Genomic DNA, 21,129 nt, shown 5'->3' on the forward strand with positions numbered 1-21,129 from the left:
AATGTTCAGTGAGTCGGTCCACTCGGCTGCAACTTGAGTATCACAGAATAACTTAATCCATTGACTATATGAAGGACATTGCTTGCTGGGTACATGTGAATATTTCACGGCCATCCTGCTATCCAGCAATTCTCAATTTGTCCAGTAACATCAGTGCAAAAGCGACCTTCCATTGATGTAAGAGTTTCTTGCATTCCTTGAATTTATCACGTTTCTCTCTTGATGAATTCACAAAGTCTGGGAACAAGAAAATGCTATGGTTCTTCCAAGAAAGCCTTCCTTTACTCCTCGCCTCACTTAACAAGATCTTTATTGGATGATCTCAGAAATTTGGTAGGGGCTCCCTCAGCGGACTGCCGAGCCGAAACCCTGTGAGCTCGCTCAATCTCCAGCTTATGGCCTGTTATGTCGAGCAGACCTGGAAAGAGCCTGTCCAGGAATTTCACCATAACCCGATCTTCTTCGTCCTCAGGAATTCCAACAATTCGGACGTTATTCCATTGGTTACGGTTCTCTAAGTCCTCCATCTTCTCCCAGACATGCTCTAAATACCTTGGTTGCTAGCTGATTAGCAGCCAATTCCCTCTACGATGACTCCAGATAATCGTTTACATACATTACATTTTTTAAAAACCCATGTCCCAATTGTAACCATTCAATTTGACAATGATACAATGATGATAATCTTGGATATTTGAGAAAATCTACATATTTTAAATAAACTGTATCACTCTGAACTGAATTAGAAATGGCTAAGGAGACAACTTAAAATGCCAAAATGTATTTGCAGATATGTCAAATTTAATTTAACAAAGTACCAATCAACTAGATATTGAATGCTATAGGCATACTGAAAAATCAGGCCATGACTGGAAAAAAGCCATTACATTTATGTGTGTGTAAATTGTACCGCCATCAAATACACGTGACCTCCTTCAACTATAACCCCAAATTCTATCAGTCTGGACAGTTAAGGGCAAAACTCTGAACTGTTTAAGGCTGGAACTTAATGTATGCAAAATATAAGTGCTATAGAATTTACACAGTTTTAACTTTGTGTAAATAAGAGAATTAATCCATGTGCCTTAGTTAGCTCAATTTTAGTTCCAACTCTGACTCAACATTTTTCAATTCATTGCATTTGTCATTGTATCTCCTCAGAGTATTAGATTTTGTAATCATTTGAGCCATGAGTTGGTTTTTGGCCTGCTCAGCTAGTTGATCTACATCATTCTGAAGGCTGGCGCACATCTCTGTCAACACCTCCCTTTTCTTTTTCAGTTCTTCCAGCTCATCTTCCAAAGCTTTTCTCCTAAGTCCACGCATGGCACCCTCTCTCTTCCTCCTCTCTTCATCAAGGTAAATCTTGTATCTGGTCCTGTCTGAGGCCACAGAAGCCAGTAGTTCACAGTGGTCACAGACAAGCCTCTGGGCCTCAACAGTTTCTTATTTTATGTTGCAAGTATCTACCTCCCTGTTCATACTAATGGAAAGGAGATGCTCCATGTCTAACAGGCACACACATTCCTAAGAATAGAAATAAATAAATGATTTGACCACAAAAAGAAAAACTGAAAAGATGTTACTGATGTGTTTGGTTATTGCGAATTTGCTCTTATAATTTCAAAAATAGCTTTTTAAAGCACCATCTAAAAGCAATAAGATTCACTGATGAAGCACAAAGACATCTTATATCTTGATTATGTATTCTAGATTTGCAATAAAATCACGGAATAATATATGCAGTAATCAATAAAAAGAGCACAGTAATACTTATATATATATAAAACCTGTATCTTCATCCTTAATTCATCCAAATACAAAAAGTACAACTATACTTACTTTGCAAATAGTGCAGCAGATCCTCAGTCTTTGAATGTCCCATGAACTGTGATCCAAGATACTGGACACAACCAGCCTCCCAAAATTGAACATGGACATCTAGTTGTTTATTTTTTTGTTGACTGGTTGAAACTCTCATTAAACATCAACATAAATTGTCCTGCATTGTTAATCGCAGAAATCTGTTTATTTTTTTAAATAAGTCCATATTTTAAAATGTAGCTGGTTTTGTCCTTTCCACAGATGAAAGATTTGGCTATTTGCAAATCAGGAAACATTTCCTGGAACAACTAAGAAACACCTTCATTTGATGCATATGAGTGGTGCTGCATCTCTGCCTGCAGCACTGCATTCGAACCAAATGCTGCTCAAAGGTCGATCGATTTTCCTTCGGTAGTGGATCCGCTGGAAGCAGTGATCACTACAGCAGCAGTTGTGGTGGTAGTAGTAGTTGCTGAAGAGGTTACTTTGTCGGTCACAGCAAAGTCAGATAGTTCATTGCTGTCTGCCTTTTACCACCTATTTATGGCCATCGGACTGCACATGAGATTTAACGGTTCCATGTTGACCACAAACGGGCTGCAACCATGTCCTAAATTCTTTGTCTTCCAGCCTCTTTTGTTGGAATTTGCTCTTACCCATTTCTTTTGACTTCACAAAATGTATGTTCTCTGTTCTAACTCCTCCAGGTCCCAGCCCGCCGCTGTCCAAACACCCGGTGTTACTGCAATTTTGCACCGGCCGGAGGCAATTACCAAACTGGTTACGCGTTATCACACCAATGAACATATTTTTACGACAGCAAATTGAAGTTATTAATTATGAAGTTTATATAAAAAATACATTTGTAATAATATTTTTTCAAAACTATCTACATTTTTAATGTGTGTAGGAATAACATTTAATGCTTTTTAATGCCATTTATGGCCTTAAGTTTCACAAAATCCATTTAATGACTGTAGAGTATGAACGGAGAATCATGAACTCATTAATTCTAAATACAGGGCACACATTGTGTGCTAAGGGTCCTAAAGGAAACCCCCACACTGTTTCTCCCCATCTAAATCACCGGGGAGCGCCAGCAAGTCTGGAGTAGAATGCGCTATTGACGTTTTTACGACCCAGAGAGACACTCCAGAGACCCTCGTGACTTCGCCTTCTGAACCCGTACCATGTGAGAAAGGAATGTTCAGAGAAGTGCTGACCCTCACTTCATTCTCTTACTGAGAAAGAGAAATGAACCCTGTTAATCCTATATATATATTCTATATATCCATGTGATAAATATTGACATGTATCTAATGTGCCATCTCACATTTTCCCTTAAATGTGCTTGATCTATGTTTTCTTGCAAACTAATGGGTTAATGTTTCAGAATTTGCATACTATGGTTAACCGAAATCATATGTGTGGCATATTTGGTCTCTATAACTTGGTATTTTGAAGATCGAAATGACTGTGTACATGATATGTCGATAACAACAACATATTAGTATTACAAGTATATTTCCTAGTTTTCTTTCTTGCACATGCAATGAGAAATGTGAGAACAAAGAGCAATAAACCAAATTCCCGCCTGGAACCCAAACCCTTCTCATTGGTCGAGCCAATGAGAGGTGGGACATGTTTTCTAAGGGTATAAAACTACTGCGCCCACTTCCTTCTCTCTCTTACCTCTTAGCCCTCTCTTATCTCTTCACTCTTTTTGCTCCTCTTGCTTCCTGCCTCTCCTGTTTTCTGGTCCTCTGAGCCTTGTGCTCTCTCACTCTCTCGCTGAATGATGCCAAACTAGAAGGCCCCAAGGACTCCCAAGCGTGTGCCAGGCTACGGCCTTGTCTTTCCATTCACCAAGATCCTCTGACTCCCACTGGTTCTCTCTCTCATCAAGACAACATCATCAAAGATCAACTCAAGCCATCAACAAATTGCATCAGGACAGTTTAATTCAAATGGGACATGCAAGTATCAAACTTAGTCTCATTATTTGATACATTAAGTATCCTTAACCCCTTTCTAAAAAGGCGTGTCAGAACTAATATGATGGTTTGCTCAGGCTGTTGATCTGCTGAACTTCAAACAATGCTATAACTTCTTGCCTTCCTGTATTCTGCTTCAGCCCTCTTTCCCTTGGTAAACTGTATGAATGTATGTATATGTATGTTAGAGTAGTTTAAATGTTTAGTCTAGTTAATAAAGTCTTGTTCATGTCACATGTAAAGTTGTCTGTGTCTCAAGCTCATATCTAAAGTCACTAATCATAGATTTTGACTACTTGCTCTTAATACGTAGTAAGAAAGACATTTCCCATGCCCCGGAAATGTACCTTTCTATTAATTAATTAATTAATAACCAATATTGAGTGTTCACGGGATGAACCGAGTATTTGGTTGTAATGTTAATGTAGCTACATCAAGTTAACCCGATTAACTGATCCAAATATTCATTATCGATTATAACAAGTTATGATTGATTATTAATATTATGTAGAGCTGATTCGCTACCTAATGGTGGAGAATGATGCGGGCATGATTAAACAAAGGTTATGAGCTTGAACCACTGTCAACCTAAAAGTGTGCATTGAATAATTCCGGTCAGAATAGGACATGACATGCGAAACGGCATTTGCTTCACTAGTTGCTGGCTTGTTTGGATGCGGATAAAGTGATGGCTTGAATTGACATCTCTACTGTAATTGAAAGAGTCTTAACACATTTAAGCATATTTTCAAAAGGTATCAGTGTACGAGTAATATGATTTTAGCGAAGAAACCCTAATTTCAGTATTAAAGTGTAAGTCTGTTTTGATGAAGGAATCTCAGCTCAGCGGCATGTAAACTGTACCAGAATTGATTGCTTAACCTGTTTCTGATGAAGAAATCTCAGTACAGTGTTATATAAATGTAGATTTGGGCGATGCTCCCCTTTTCACAGTATAAAGGCCTTACAAATTATAGTTAGATTGATGTCCTTCATCTAAACTATCTGTGCATCTGAAAGGCTTAGCTTCCTGGTGATCAAAACTGTGTTTCACTCACTGCATGGGTTCCCATGACAACGACTTGTCACAGGAAGTGCTCACTCCAGATAGCACATGTGTTTCCTTCCGACGGCATTTTGTAAACAAACCAGCCTAGGTGGCTAAGCTAACCCAACTTAGCAGCCCCTTAGCTTAGGCTAAGCTAACTAATAGCTTCAACAGTTAGCTGCTAGCATAATTTACATGAAGCCTTTATCTACAGCTTGTGTGCATGCAGAGTGAAGTGATCTAAACCATTTTCCTTTTACCCCATTTCTGGTTTCTGAATTCTCACTTTCTCTTTCCTTAACTTTAATTCTTCTCATCTAACTTCACCTGCACCTTTCAGGTGCATCCCTTACTGAACGCTGTTCAGCTAAATTTGCAGTTACTTTGTTAATTAAATCTAAAACTTAATTACATGTAAACTGTTTAGATAGAGAATAATTTTTATAGTTATTGGGAACTTTCAATGGCACGTTGACTAAACTTTATAGAGGGACAAACACATTGTGTGGTCTTGAACACATAACACCTGTGACCAACTATAGAATGATGCCCAAAGCAAATCTAATTGTTGATCATAAGTGCTATTGATTATTCCCAATACAAGGTTATTCTGCTATTTTAATCACTTCTTCAAGTCTTTTTATTATTTTTACTAATAATAGAAGTCAGCTATTCATTTTCCCATTTAACCCTCTTGGTCTAGTGTAGTTTATTTCCCCATAAAACTGCAAAAGTAACTAGACATACTTTTCTTCTCGATTTTGTGTTTATTTGCAACAAGTTGCTTAAATTTTATGAGCCAGCTACACTAGTAATCTAGACGATTTCTATGGCATAATTTTGAGCACCACTAATAGACACAATCTAATAGGAAAGCTCTTTTCTTCCTCTTTCTTTCTCCTCTTCATGTGTTCAAAGATCAAGCCTGTTGTATGCTATCAGTAAGTGCTGATAAATAATTTGACCCAAAGAAACATCTTAAGTCATTTATTAAATCTAGGCTTACGCTCTTTTAGCAAAGCCACTCAGATCCACATAAATCTGAGCATCCTGCTATTTGCAGCTAAGATAGTAATAATCAGGAACACATTTCAATTGTTAACCACACCTAGCAAAACCTAGCTGTACATTATACACGTTGCTGTCTCACTTTGCCTTTAGCTCCAAATTCTGTTTGATCTTGCATTAGTCTCTTGCCCTTACTCTCACCAGAAGTGTGCCAAAATGTTGCAGATGCTTAGCCTAACTGCCCAGATGGCAGGCCAAAAGGACTGGCTAGGTGTTTTGAGGAACACCCTTTTATCCATGGCTGCTGACGACCTTCAGCAACAGAACAAAAAGCAACTGGAAAACGAGGGAAAAGAACTAATGACAGACGACTCAAACCAGAGGTATGAGCACAAATATCTGACTGAGGTTATCGTCCTGGCCCACAACCTCACATTTTTGAAACAGGAGGTAAACAACCTCCAACGCCAGATCACTGAGTCCCAAACGGAGCTGACACATGCTAAAAACCGCATAGACCAGCTAGAGATGGAGGCTCAGGACAGACACAAGGACCCTGGCAGAAGGGAGTCACAGGAGGTAATCCACAGACTTCAAACGGCTCTGACAGCTGCTAAACAACAAGAGCAGTTGGAAAAGACAGCCAGAGAGCACCTGGAAAAGGTACTTTTTCACAAAGATTCACTGTTAAAAACAGCAAATTCTGAACTCTTGGACAAAGATGCCAGAATCATGGCCTGTGAAGGTCAACTGAATGTGTCCAGAGCTGAAGTTAAAGTGCTGACTCAGCAGCTGGACAACACCAAAGATGAACTTGACATGGTCCAACGAGAACTGAGACACTCTTACCTGCTGCAAAAGGAACCACAGCAGGAGAGACATCTCACTCCCCCACTTGCAATCGGCAGAGAAACCTTCCCCAGCCAAGCACATATTTACAAAGGGGGGAGACAAACCCCTCTGCTTAACACGTCATCGGACAGTTTCCTTAAAGCTTCTGCAGCCGCGGAAGGAAAAGGATTGATTCAGACGAATCTTGAAACGACACGTGTAGCGACACTCAAAGACCTCAACCGAATGGCCAGACATATCTCTGCATTTACACCAGAGCTTGCAGGAGACCACGACGTCCACGCTTACCTGCGAGACATTGACTTTCACCTGCAGTCTTTGATGAGTGTGAACCATCAAGATAGACTCCATCTGATCTGGATCACGTCCAGCCCAGAGTTGCGGCGCTTTCTGGCTCGACAGCCAGAAAACATCCAGTCTAACTACCAGCAGCTGAAACAAGCCATCATAAGGGAATTCTCAGAGTCTAAAAGCGGACTGATCGCTGCCCTAGACACCAAACAGGGTCGGCATGAAACTCCCTATGTTTACTACCACAGACTCAGACGAGCTTACTCGGAGCTCACGAACAAACCTGGGATGGAGGAGGACACCAGCTTCAAGAGCCTTTTCCTCCGAAACCTCCATCCTATGGTAAGTCACCATTTAGGCATTATGGCCTGCCCCCACACAATGCCTATCCAACAACTGCGTGACCTGACACAGAAGGCCTTTAACAAACACAAGGCCTCCTCAAAAAGAGTTTGTAAGACCCCAGTGATTCTGAACTGCAAAATCCAGAATCCAAAGCTGGTACCAGAAGGCACCCAGCATTGCCACAATGCAAGAGCCTTCAACGAAACGCTACTAGCCAGCAGAGGGCAGAACCATCACCATGGCCATAGATCTAGACACAAGACCAACCGCTGGGAGAAGCCATGGAAAAGAACATCCTCACCCAGCAAACACCACAGGACGTCCCACAGCAGTCTACAACAACATCCTCCTGTACACCTTTCAAACAGGTGCCAAACAGAGGCTGCACAAAGACAGCTAGAAAAGCCTGTTTCTGAGTTACAAGAGCTGCTAGCACTAGCAAAAGAGCTCCTGGAACAGAACTCCCCTGAGGAGTACTGGGAAGAACAAACCTCTGACTCTTGCCCAACACCACTCAGGCAAGCTCAAGTCAGCACTGCTGCCAGAGCAGAGTAACACTGCAGACTTCAGACACCTGGTGACTGGGTGCAGAACCAAGGGCGAACGGCCACCTGCTGCCCTTTTGCTACCAGTACTAGGTCAGTCTGAAACTCTCTCCACACTACACAATGCCCATAACCACTCCCTGCAGCCACAAAACAAGCACCTGCCTCAAACGAACTGACTTCATAATGACAGGTGACACACTGTCAAGGCACCTGCTGCCTCTGCACCTGCTGCAGAGACCTGGATGTGGCTACTGTCTACATCACCCACCGTGGAACAACCACCTGCTACAAAACCCTCATGATTCACCTGCCATCCGCCATCGTGATGATTGTCGATCCGATGATGTCTCCAACAGGGACATCACCTGACGAAAAGGGGACTGTAGAGTATGAACGGAGAATCATGAACTCATTAATTCTAAATACAGGGCACACATTGTGTGCTAAGGGTCCTAAAGGAAACCCCACACTGTTTCTCCCCATCTAAATCACCGGGAGCGCCAGCGAGTCTGGAGTAGAATGCGCTATTGACGTTTTTACGACCCAGAGAGACACTCCAGAGACCCTCGTGACTTAGCCTTCTGAACCCGTACCATGTGAGAAAGGAATGTTCAGAGAAGTGCTGACCCTCACTTCATTCTCTTACTGAGAAAGAGAAATGAACCATGTTAATCCTATATATATATTCTATATATCCATGTGATAAATATTGACATGTATCTAATGTGCCATCTCACATTTTCCCTTAAATGTGCTTGATCTATGTTTTCTTGCAAACTAATGGGTTAATGTTTCAGACTTTGCATACTATGGTTAACCGAAATCATATGTGTGGCATATTTGGTCTCTATAACTTGGTATTTTGAAGATCGAAATGACTGTGTACATGATATGTCGATAACAACAACATATTAGTATTACAAGTATATTTCCTAGTTTTCTTTCTTGCACATGCAATGAGAAATGTGAGAACAAAGAGCAATAAACCAAATTCCGCCTGGAACCCAAACCCTTCTCATTGGTCGAGCCAATGAGAGGTGGGACATGTTTTCTAAGGGTATAAAACTACTGCGCCCACTTCCTTCTCTCTCTTACCTCTTAGCCCTCTCTTATCTCTTCACTCTTTTTGCTCCTCTTGTTTCCTGCCTCTCCTGTTTTCTGGTCCTCTGAGCCTTGTGCTCTCTCACTCTCTCGCTGAATGATGCCAAACTAGAAGGCCCCAAGGACTCCCAAGCATGTGCCAGGCTACGGCCTTGTCTTTCCATTCACCAAGATCCTCTGACTCCCACTGGTTCTCTCTCTCATCAAGACAACATCATCAAAGATCAACTCAAGCCATCAACAAATTGCATCAGGACAGTTTAATTCAAATGGGACATGCAAGTATCAAACTTAGTCTCATTATTTGATACATTAAGTATCCTTAACCCCTTTCTAAAAAGGGCGTGTCAGAACTAATATGATGGTTTGCTCAGGCTGTTGATCTGCTGAACTTCAAACAATGCTATAACTTCTTGCCTTCCTGTATTCTGCTTCAGCCCTCTTTCCCTTGGTAAACTGTATGAATGTGTGTATATGTATGTTAGAGTAGTTTAAATGTTTAGTCTAGTTAATAAAGTCTTGTTACGTGTCACATGTAAAGTTGTCTGTGTCTCAAGCTCATATCTAAAGTCACTAATCATAGATTTTGACTACTTGCTCTTAATACGTAGTAAGAAAGACATTTCCCATGCCCCGGAAATTTACCTTTCTATTAATTAATTAATTAATAACCAATATTGAGTGTTCACGGGATGAACCGAGTATTTGGTTGTAATGTTAATGTAGCTACATCAAGTTAACCCGATTAACTGATCCAAATATTCATTATCGATTATAACAAGTTATGATTGATTATTAATATTATGTAGAGCTGATTCGCTACATGACTTTTAATGCTTTTCAATGCCCCGCGGAAATCCTGTATAACAATTAAGCGATCTGCATTGGTAGGATTGTCTGCTGCTGTAATCAATCACATGGGAGATCGACCCCCATTTCCCTTCTCTCTCCTAAACAAAAACTCTTCGAATCTGCACAAATCACAAAAGTGGACAATTTTGGTTTCAAAAAATAATATTTTGCTGAAAGGTGAGGAGTTTGCATCCCTGATATATAAATATATATATATAGACCAAGATGGCGGCGCGAATGCATTGCGACGCTCAGTGTCTCTCCAGATTCTGCAAATTAGTGGTAATATGCTTGATAATCTCAAGTATTCTCTTTAAAAACAGTTTAGCGTACATATCGTACAACCGACAGGAACTTTTGGTCATCGGTTCCAGCAATTCTGACATCGTTATTAGCGTATTTCCAGAGATCGCTAAACCATCAGGCCCTCCGAACATCCCCACACCGACTGAAGGGCTCTTCAGACGGACACGCAAACAATGCCGTAGGGGATCACCCGGAGGAATTCGAGCGAGGCTAAAGATAACTCCACATTGACTCGCTCTTCCAAGCCTTTTCCTCTCCAATGTTCGCTCGCTGGTGAATAAAATGGATGAACTGCGGTTGCGGAACACCACACACAGATTGATTAGGGACTGCAACTTCATGATTTTCACAGAAGCTTGGCTTAACAGCAGAATACCCAACAGCGCTATCGAGCTAGCTGGACGCTGCCTCCTCCGTGCGGACAGAACAGCTGATGACTGCGGTAAGACCAGAGCTGGGGGTTTGTGCATTTATGTCAACAAAACGTGGTGCACGGACACCACCATCGCCGAGAGTCACTGCTCAGCTAACCTTGAGTATCTCATGGTTAAATGTAGACCTTTCTATTTGCCCAGAGAGTTTACATCAACTGTAGTAACAGCAGCCTACATACCACCGGATGCTAATGCTAAGATTGCCATGAAAGAACTGCATTCTGCTATCAGCAAACAACAAACTCTGCATCCCGAGGCAGCCTACATTGTCGTGGGTGACTTCAACCACTCAAATTTAAAGACTGTACTGCCTAAATTCCATCAAAATATATCATGCCCCACAAGAGGAGGAAAGATTTTAGACCAAGTCTACACAAATATAGCTGATGCATACAAAGCTGCTCCCCTCCCCCATCTAGGACACTCAGATCACCTCTCTTTGTTTCTACCGCCCAAGTATTTAGCACTCATCAAACGTGTGAAACCAACAGCAAGGACAGTCAAAGTGTGGCCAGAAGGAGCTGACTCGGCACTTCAGCAGCGTTTTGGAAACACTGACTGGAGAGTGTTCGCAACTCAGGCCACCCACGACTCCCACACGGACATTGATTCATATGCCTCCTCCGTTCTGGACTGTATCAACACAAACATCAACAGTGTCACCACCCTCAAACGGATTACCACTTTCCCTAATCAGAAGCCATGGATGAACAGTGAGGTAAGACTCCTGCTGAAGGCACGAGACATTGCATTCAGATCAGGTGATTCTCAAGCCTATAGCTCATCCAGGGCTAACCTGAATAGGGGCATCAAAAAGGCCAAACACAACCACAAGCTAAGGATTGAGGATCACTTCAAGAACAACTCTGACCCCCGACGCATGTGGCAAGGCGTCCAGGCCATCACAGACTACAAAGCTACTAACTCCACCCCCCCTGTCACTGACACCTCCTTGCCTGATGAGCTGAACCACTTCTATGGCCGCTTCGATAGGGACAACAAGGAAGTGGCCATCAAGGCTGTGGTCTCTGCAGTTCACCAGGCCCTCACACTCTCCTCAACCGATGTGTGTATGGCACTGAGCAGGATTAATGCACGCAAGGCTGCTGGTCCTGATGGTATCCCTGGACGCGTACTCCGGGCCTGTGCTGTGCAGCTGACTGAGGTTTGGACCGACATATTTAATCTGTCACTAGACCAAGCAGCTGTCCCCTCGTGCTTTAAAACCACCTCCATCGTGCCGGTGCCAAAACACTCCAATGCAACAAGCCTTAATGACTACCGTCCAGTTGCACTCACCCCCATCATTATGAAGTGCTTCGAGAGGCTGGTCCTGGCCCATCTCAAGACCTGCTTATCACCCTTACTGGACCCCTTCCAATTCGCCTACCGTCAGAACAGGAGCACAGAGGATGCCAATTCTATGGCACTTCACTCTGCCCTGTCCCACCTTGACAATAGCAACACCTATGTGAGAATGCTGTTCATTGACTTAAGTTCAGCATTCAACACCATCATCCCCTCCAAACTCATCACCAAACTCAGTGAACTATGCATCAATTCCTCCCTCTGTAACTGGATTCTGGACTTCCTAACCAACAGACCTCAGTCTGTTAGGTTAGCTAACCACACCTCCTCAACCATCACCCGGCGTACCACAGGGATGTGTGCTGAGCCCTCGCCTTTACTCCCTCGTCACCTACGACTGCACACCTGTACATGGCTCTAACACCATTGTCAAGTTTGCGGACGACACTACGGTGATTGGTCTCATCAGTAACAACGATGAGACGGCCTACAGGGAGGAGGTCCAGCACCTATCATCGTGGTGCACTGACAACAACCTGGCTCTCAACACCAAGAAGACCAAAGAGCTCATTGTGGACTTCAGGAAGTCTAAAGCTGGCACACACACACACCCATTTCTATCACCGGTTCCTCGCTCCCCTCCATCGAGGCCATCCAGGGTAAGCGATGCTTGCGTAAGGCGCACAGCATTATCAAAGATTGTTCCCACCCCAACCACAGACTGTTCATCCCACTCCCCTCCGGGAGGCGCTTCAGGTCTCTCCACACCCGTACCAGCAGGTTCAGAGGAAGCTTCTTTCCTGCAGCTGTCACCCTACTGAACTCTAGCTCTGCATCCCGGTGACAATTGACTACCCCCCAATGACACTACGCTACCCCACCCATTCTGTTCTATTATTTATTTAAATGTACATACTGTAATTACACCTATACATAGCCATATTCTACTACTCTTCATCCTGTACATACACTTACACTTATTCTTACTGCTCTTATAATGTTACCACACTGCACATAGCTGTACATACTGTACATATCTATCTATATGGTTCATACAGATTATCCATATTTACTGTTTTCTTACTATATATTCTGCTAATACACTGCATATATCTATATTATTCTACTACTATTTCAAATGTCACTGCTACTACATTGCACATATCTGTACATGTTGTTCATACACTGCTCATATTAAATAGCCATATATATTCTGCTCTATAACACTGCAATATATTTCTGTACCTGCCTATGCACCACCTGTCTATACTTGACATTTTACTTATACTTTTTTGCACTTCTGGTTGGACGCAAACTGCATTTCGTTGTCTTTGTACTTGTACTCTGCACAATGACAATAAAGTTGATCTAATCTAATCTAATAAAGTCTCTTCGGCCTATTGATCAGTTGAATATATGTGACCCGTCACGGAAACCAGTGACACAAGTCGGCAGCACAACTTGTGAGCAAAATGAGAAACAAGTGTTTTTTTCCAAAATTGGTGATTTCCGCTTTTTTGCAGAATCTGTTAGTTGAGATCATGAAGAAGCCTCTCCATGTTTGAGATAACAGTATTGGTATATTTAAAAGCGTACATTTTGAGGTTGAAATCGGCTTGTTTTTCGGAGATTCTAGCATGCAGTAGGGGCGTATCATTGTCTGTGTGTATTTCCGTACTGAATAGCCGCGGCGCTTTGCCCCGCCCCCAACAGCGTGGCTACTTATTATGCAGCGCTCTAGCCGGCTCTATCTGATATCAAAATTCAATGAAGATGGACGCCGCAAAGAATGTCGCAGAGCGAGCTGAACCGTGGCCGTTACAACGAAAATGTTTTGAAGTACTTCTTCGACAAGCCGGATGCTTATGAACAAGCGTTCACTGATTCTGAAGACGATCTGAGCGACGATGAAAGTGGAATGTCACTTTATCAACCAACCACCTGAATTTAGTTTTACATTCTTGTATGAAAAGCACTCAGTGTACATAAGAGTTGCCTATACAGTTTTATCGGTAGATGCTAAGAGACATTTATTTATTACCTGTTTGCAAACTTTTTTTTTCTTTGATGGCACATTTTCCTGACCTTTTTGCTCCCCCTGTGCTTTACAGGGGGAGCTTCACAGGGTTATGGCTTATCTAAATGAGATGTAAATGAGCCCTATTGTCACTCCCAGCAGCAGAGAGGTGAGAACTGCACAATCTTTTGAGGCCGTTTTCTACCCTTTTAGCTTTTTTGAGTGCCCACCTTCAAATGGCCACAACTTCTCCAAATATTGTCAGATTTCCATGTGTTACAAATCGTTGGAAAGCTTGGAGACTACACTTTCAGAATATGTAAATAACTCAAAATGCCCCAAAACCGACTTGTGTCCCTACTTTCCGTGATCGGTCACATATTTACTAGCAATTGTTATCATCAAAAGGTAATCAAAGCATTTTTAAGTTTGCATTTATTCAGGTTATGCTATAATTAGAAATGTTACAGGTCATTTGTTTATTTGTCCTCGGAGGTGTGACTGAGGGTCTGATTTCCATCAGGAATACAAAAAAAAGTGCTTTCTCATTTATTCCGGCTCCCAGAGAACAAATATACATGTGAAATGTAACTATTTCATTGATTATTGATCATAGTTTTATTATGATTATATATATATATATATATATATATATATATATATATATATATATATATATATCATACACATATATACACATATATACACACACATACGCAACCGTTCAAAAGTGTAGGGTCACTTATGCATTATTTTATTTATTTTTCACATTTTAGAATAATAGTAAAGTCATCACAACAATAGAATAATAGAAAAGGATATTGGACACTTTGAAGAAATGTGCTCTTGGCATTTTCTCAAACAACTTGTGGTATCAACCTGGGATGCTTTTTAAACAGTATTGAAGGAGTTCCCATCTATATGCTAGGCACTTAGTGGCTGCTTTTCATAATTAATCGGTCCTAGTCATCCATTTAAAAAAATAAATACAATTTTATACAATTTTAATTTTGTAATTAAAACCCTTTAAGGTACTACTCAACCATTTGGTAGACCACACTTTAAGTCACTATATTTAATTGAAAAATGCATCAAGCTTAACTCAACCTGAATGAGCCATCTCTACCGTTTGGTGTAGTTGTGCAATGCTAAAAAAATCCACTAGATGACACTGTGTCTATGAGCAGCATGCCTTTTCAGTGTTCCTTCAAACAGCACATGACGCGGCGAAAATGTACTCATCCTTTGATGAGGCATATCGGCGGGACTTTTAAAGGTAAGACTATTTTGTTGACATATTATCGTTTCGGAGGAGTTGTTAAACAGAATTATGTAACTTAATTAAACAAAAATAAGTCTTATAAGGGTCAAATAATTTTTTCAAAACATGCTCAACCAAACGGTTGAGTTGTCATTTTATGGTAGAGAAGTTAGCTAATGTTGGTAAAATTAGCTAATGTTGGTAAAATGAGCTATTGAAAAATATTTGATCAATATAATTTTTTCAACATTTCTGTACTGTATATGGTAAATATCAAGAATAAATTTGAAGAATTAATACCAATTCTGGTGTTACTATTAATTTCATAATTTAAAATGGACTCTGTTTGTGTATTACTATATGACTAGCATTGTAAGAGTACATGGATTGTAAAACAAATTGTTTTCTTTATGTTTTAGACATAATAGATGGACGTTAAATCATTTTACGGTTCAAGACCACGCACTTTTCTGGCCCTTGTGCCAGAAAATCCTGAGGACTCAGATGCGGATCTGAGTGATGATGACCCCGTAGATGATCCAGATTATCTGCCCACACCAGCAGAAGAGAGTGGGGACACTTCTTTTGATTCATTGGATGAGGAGGAGGTTGCCTCAACAAGTTCATCCTCTAAACCACCGTCCAAAAAGAAGAGGAGAATGGGGAAAAACTCCCTGAAAACTGTTTCTTTGGCAGAGCTACAGGACACACCTGAACCATCACCCCCAGATGGAAAGGAAGGCAGAAGAAGATTGTGAAGGCATGAAGACATTGAGACATTCCAGGTTCCAGACTCAAGTTTTAACCTCCCTGATGCTGTAAAGACACCCTTTCAGTATTTTAAAATGCTCTTCACAGATGAGATGATTACACATATCTCTGAGCAAACCAATCTCTACACTGCCCAGGAGCTGGGAGATCCAATCAGCACTAGTCCTGAAGAGATTGAAAAATTCCTGGCAATGCTTCTCTTCATGGGTGTTTTCAGTTTCCCAGCCATCGATGACTACTGGTGCATTGAGTCACGAGTCAGTGTGATAGTCGATATTATGCCAAGGAGAAGATTCAAGCTGTTACGCCGGTACCTTCATTTTAATGATAATCAGCAGTGCAATGGCAGTCCAGACAGGTTCTACAAAATCCGCCCCCTTTTTGACATGCTTCGTCAGCAGTGTCTTCTGATCTCATCCACTTACCAGCACAGTGTGGATGAGGTCATGGTGGCATATAAAGGCACAAGGGCTGGCTCTCTCCGCCAGTATATTGCCAACAAATGAAATGGCCAATGAAATGAATGGCCAAAGGCAAAATAAGTGCTGTTGCACCGCTGCTGTTGCACCCCTGACCAAAACCATTAGTGCAGTTGCACAACAGGTCAAAACCCATTTGTGCTGTTGCACAACCACCAAAACCAATTTGTGCTGTTGCATGACTACCAAAAATATTTGTTGTATTTGTTTAAATAGTCTTTAAAACTCGACAAAAAAGACCTGTAAGGTATGGCGGAGGATCAGTGGCTTAGCAGATTCACGAACAAACAAGAACTTACTGTTAAAAACTCCCCTAATTACTGAAATAGCGCCAACCAGTCTCCACAAGCACAATAAATGTATTGACAAAGAGACAATGAACTATTGACAGAGAACCGCATGTGACATCCGCATGCTCACCACGTGCTTATCGTGTGGACAGGAAGGGGGAAACTTTGAACGTAAAAATGTGTGTGTGTGTGTTTTTCAGTTAAACACAGAACTGCATATTGCTAATGAAATACGTGTAATCCCTGTATGTTGTGTATTTCTGAGGTATATCAAACTCGTTAGAACTGTTTCGTTGTGTGTTTTAAACTCTGAGGCCTCATATTTAATAGCCTCAGAGTGTATATTCCCTTTTTAAGTGTACTAAACACACGTTTCTTGGTATCAAATTAAACCTTATGATTTGTCCGAGCTGAATTCGAATATAAGATCTCTGTAGAATGATATTACGCGATGTTTTACTTTCTTTTGAGTCATTCAGCCCAAAATTTCTTACTGTCATAAACATGCAAATGAGCCTTGACAAAGGAACTCTCTCATGCCCAGAGTAAGGGAGACTTTTACGACCTCCAAAGGAATGTTCAGAGAAGTGCTGACCCTCACTTCATTCTCTTACTGAGAAAGAGAAATGAACCCTGTTAATCCTATATATATATTCTATATATCCATGTGATAAATTCATTGACATGTATCTAATGTTCCATCTCATAATTCTCCTAAATGTTGTTTGATCTGTGTTTTCTTTCAAACTCTAATGGGTTAATGTTTCAGACTTTGCATACTATGGTTAACCGAAATCATATGTGTGGCATATTTGGTCTCTATAACTTGGTATTTTGAAGATCGAAATGACTGTGTACATGATATGTCGATAACAACAACATATTAGTATTACAAGTATATTTCCTAGTTTCTTTCTTGCTCATGCAATGAGAAATGTGAGAACAAAGAGCAATAAACCAAATTCCCGCCTGGAACCCAAACCCTTCTCATTGGTCGAGCCAATGAAAGGTGGGACATGTTTTCTAAGGTTATAAATGCTTTTAGTCCTCTTATCTCTTCGCTCTCTTATGCTCCTCTTGCTTCCTGCCTCTCTTGCCCTCTGAGCCTTGTGCTCTCTCACTCTCTTGCTGAATGATGCCAAACTAGAAGGCCCCAAGGACTCCCAAGCGTGCGCCAGGCTATGGCCTTGTCTCTGACTCCCACTGGTTCTCTCTCTCATCAAGACAACATCATCAAAGATCAACTTAAGCCATCAACAAATTGCATCAGGACAGTTTAATTCAAATGGGACATGCAAGTATCAAACTTAGTCTCATTATTTGATACATTAAGTATCCTTAACCCCTTTCTAAAAAGGGCGTGTCAGAACTAATATGATGGTTTGCTCAGGCTGTTGATCTGCTGAACTTCAAACAATGCTATAACTTCTTGCCTTCCTGTATTCTGCTTCAACCCTCTTTCCCTTGGTAAACTGTATGCATGTATGTATATGTATGTTAGAGTAGTTTAAATGTTTAGTCTAGTTAATAAAGTCTTGTTCATGTCACATGTAAAGTTGTCTGTGTCTCAAGCTCATATCTAAAATTTTGACTACTTGCTCTTAATACGTAGTAAGAAAGACATTTCCCATGCCCCGGAAATGTACCTTTCTATTAATTAATTAATTAATAACCAATATTGAGTGTTCACGGGATGAACCGAGCATTTGGTTGTAATGTTAATGTAGCTACATCAAGTTAACCCGATTAACTGATCCAAATATTCATAATCGATTATAACAAGTTATGATTGATTATTAATATTTCATAGAGCTGATTCGCTACAGACCTTACTGCAAGAAATTGCACTTAATATTACTTGTTCTGAATGTTGTTCTTTTATTATGAACAGACGTCTCAACCGTTTGGTAGAGGACTGTATCTAAAATACTGAAGGGTCTAATTTAAAAAAAATATTGATTGTTGTTATTGTTATCATAATTGAATAAAAAATGCAACAAAATAATTTTTCCTTTGCTTTTTTCATGGTGCGTACCTTAAATTATTATGTTGACACAATTATATTTGTATTTAATTTATAATATAAATTAAAATTATATTTTAATTTATATTTAAAAATATAAATTATATTTTTGTCAACAAAACAAATTTCAAACATTTAAGCATATGCCTTCAGATCAAAAGGTTTTTAATATCATGAGAAACATTTCAGGCAAGTGACCCCAAACTTTTGAATGGTAGTTTGTATGTGTATATATATATATATATATATGTATTAATTCTAGTTTATATGTATTCATGTGTGTGTGTTCTTACTGGTGCGTGAAGCCCGTTGGCTGCTCTTGGAGGAAAAGCTGCTCTTGGTCCTGCGGCTGCCTCCACTCACACGTGCACGTTTGGACGGAATAACGGCCCTTGAAAGGGGGGGCGGAGGCACCCGTGATGGGTACGAGTACATCCTGAAAGCACAAACATGCTCAGATTAAAATATACAATCCCAGAATCGTATTGTCCCTCAAATCAGTGTTCAAAAAGAACTTAAATGCCTTTATCGATAAAAAAACAAGTCTTATCAGTGTAAACTTTTGAATAAAGAAAAATGTAAAGAGCTCACCTGTCATAGTAATCTCTCTGAAAGTCATAGTCCATATCAAATGAAGAACTGTATGAGAAACAAGCAAAAAATTAGCAAAAACTAACAGAATTAACAAATCAATGTGTACTACATATAAATGAATGAATAATTGGCAAGACAAACCTGTACATATCTCCTGCAGACCGCTTGATTGGCATCGACCGATGTGGCTTTGGCTCACCTGCCAGATTAATGTCTAAAAAAACAGAAATTATGAAAACTTTAAGAAATTACAATTATGGAGTTGTGACATAGTGGTGATCACTGTGGCGCCACATGTACATGTCACATGTAAGCAAATGCTTAAAAGCCTTTCAGTACACTGGTATAGGGACAATCACACTGGAGAAAGTTGGGGTCCATGTCATGTCGGAATTATTATATTCACAAAATCCAAAATGAAGAAGTACTTAATTTCTAGACAACATTCTGAGTTGAGGCAATTTGTCGATTCAAGAATCATGGCAGAAGCTAGTTCGCCCTTCAAATAAAGTCAGAAATATCGTAATTTCAAGTTCCAAGCACATGAATGACTGTGCAAAGTCATATCTACTAGTGAATTTTTTTTTTATTGAAACATTAGCTTCAGGGGAACAATAAAACAAATATAGCTGCAAGCGGTGATGACGGGCAAGCATAACTGCTCCATTTCCACCCGGTGGTTTTTCTGAAAACAATGCAAAGTAGACACATGCATTTGGCATTATTCTAAATAATTTTGAAGCAATTTGGGTAAATATAAGAGGACTATTTTAAAGAGGATTGTTGCCAGGTGGTGGTGCTATGATCATGACCCAAAATAGTAATCTCAATTTTGATCTAAAGCACACATTGCACACGAACTATATGACACTTCCTGTTTCCCATTTATCGCCATTAATTGAATACCTCGCCATAGCAACACCATTTGATATATCAAAATCTGTTCGCAATTTAGCATCGTCAATGTATTGATATAGTGCCTAAATGTGGTGACAGTCTCATGAATCACCTAGGAGTTTTAAAAGTTCAGAGACTGAAATATTAAACAAAACAAAAAAATGGCCGACTTCCTGTTGGATGGAACTAATGACTATTATTATGAAAGTTGTCCAGCTTGATGAGAACTATATATGTACCAATTTTTGTGACTGTAGGTGAAAATGGGGGTGCTACAGAGGCCATCTTACATACCCATTTTAAAGGGGGCGCTACATTTGTCATTATTCTAAACAATTTTGAAGCAATTTGGGTAAATATAAATTTAAAGAGGATTGTTGACTATTTTATATAAAATAATTGACTATTTTAAAGAGGATTTGTAAATATTTGTATGAACATAAAAAGATTCAACAACAAAGACATAAAATGAAAAAGTTTCACAGATATGTGACTAACAGAAATGGAATAATGTGCCCCTGAACAAAAATCAAAAGTAACAGTCAGTATCTGGTGTGGCCACCAGCTGTATTAAGTACTTCAGTGCATCTCCTCATGGACTGCACCAGATTTGCCAGTTCTTGCTGTGAGATGTTACCCCACTCATCCAACAAGGCATTTGCAATTTGCCAGACATTTCTGGGGGGAATGGCCCTAGCCCTCAGCCTCTGATCCAACAGGTCTATGGGATTGAGATCCGGGCTCTTCGCTGGACATGGCAGAACACTCTAACGCACAGCATTGAGATTGCCTGCAATGACAACAAGCTCAGTCCGATGATGCTGTGACACACTGCCCCAGACCATGATGGACCCTTCACTCTTCCAAATCGATCCCACTCCAGATT

The 21,129-nt window shown here is 40.4% G+C and overlaps 1 protein-coding gene across 4 annotated transcripts in view; it reads right to left on the reverse strand.

Moving 5' to 3' along the window:
• hnrnpc (heterogeneous nuclear ribonucleoprotein C) overlaps positions 1-21,129 on the reverse strand; it is a 102,266-nt gene that overhangs the window by 38,913 nt on the left and 42,224 nt on the right. For all 4 annotated transcript variants that reach the window (XM_052136989.1, XM_052136992.1, XM_052136985.1 and 1 more), the window contains 3 exons: positions 19,488-19,560; positions 19,344-19,391; positions 19,046-19,188 (listed from right to left, as the gene is read on the reverse strand). In XM_052136989.1, the coding sequence (XP_051992949.1) occupies positions 19,046-19,188; positions 19,344-19,391; positions 19,488-19,560 (264 nt within the window). The remainder of the gene's footprint in view (positions 1-19,045; positions 19,189-19,343; positions 19,392-19,487; positions 19,561-21,129) is intronic.

The sequence above is a fragment of the Xyrauchen texanus genome, chromosome 1, assembly GCF_025860055.1.
Source record: "Xyrauchen texanus isolate HMW12.3.18 chromosome 1, RBS_HiC_50CHRs, whole genome shotgun sequence".
Taxonomy (NCBI): domain Eukaryota; kingdom Metazoa; phylum Chordata; class Actinopteri; order Cypriniformes; family Catostomidae; genus Xyrauchen; species Xyrauchen texanus.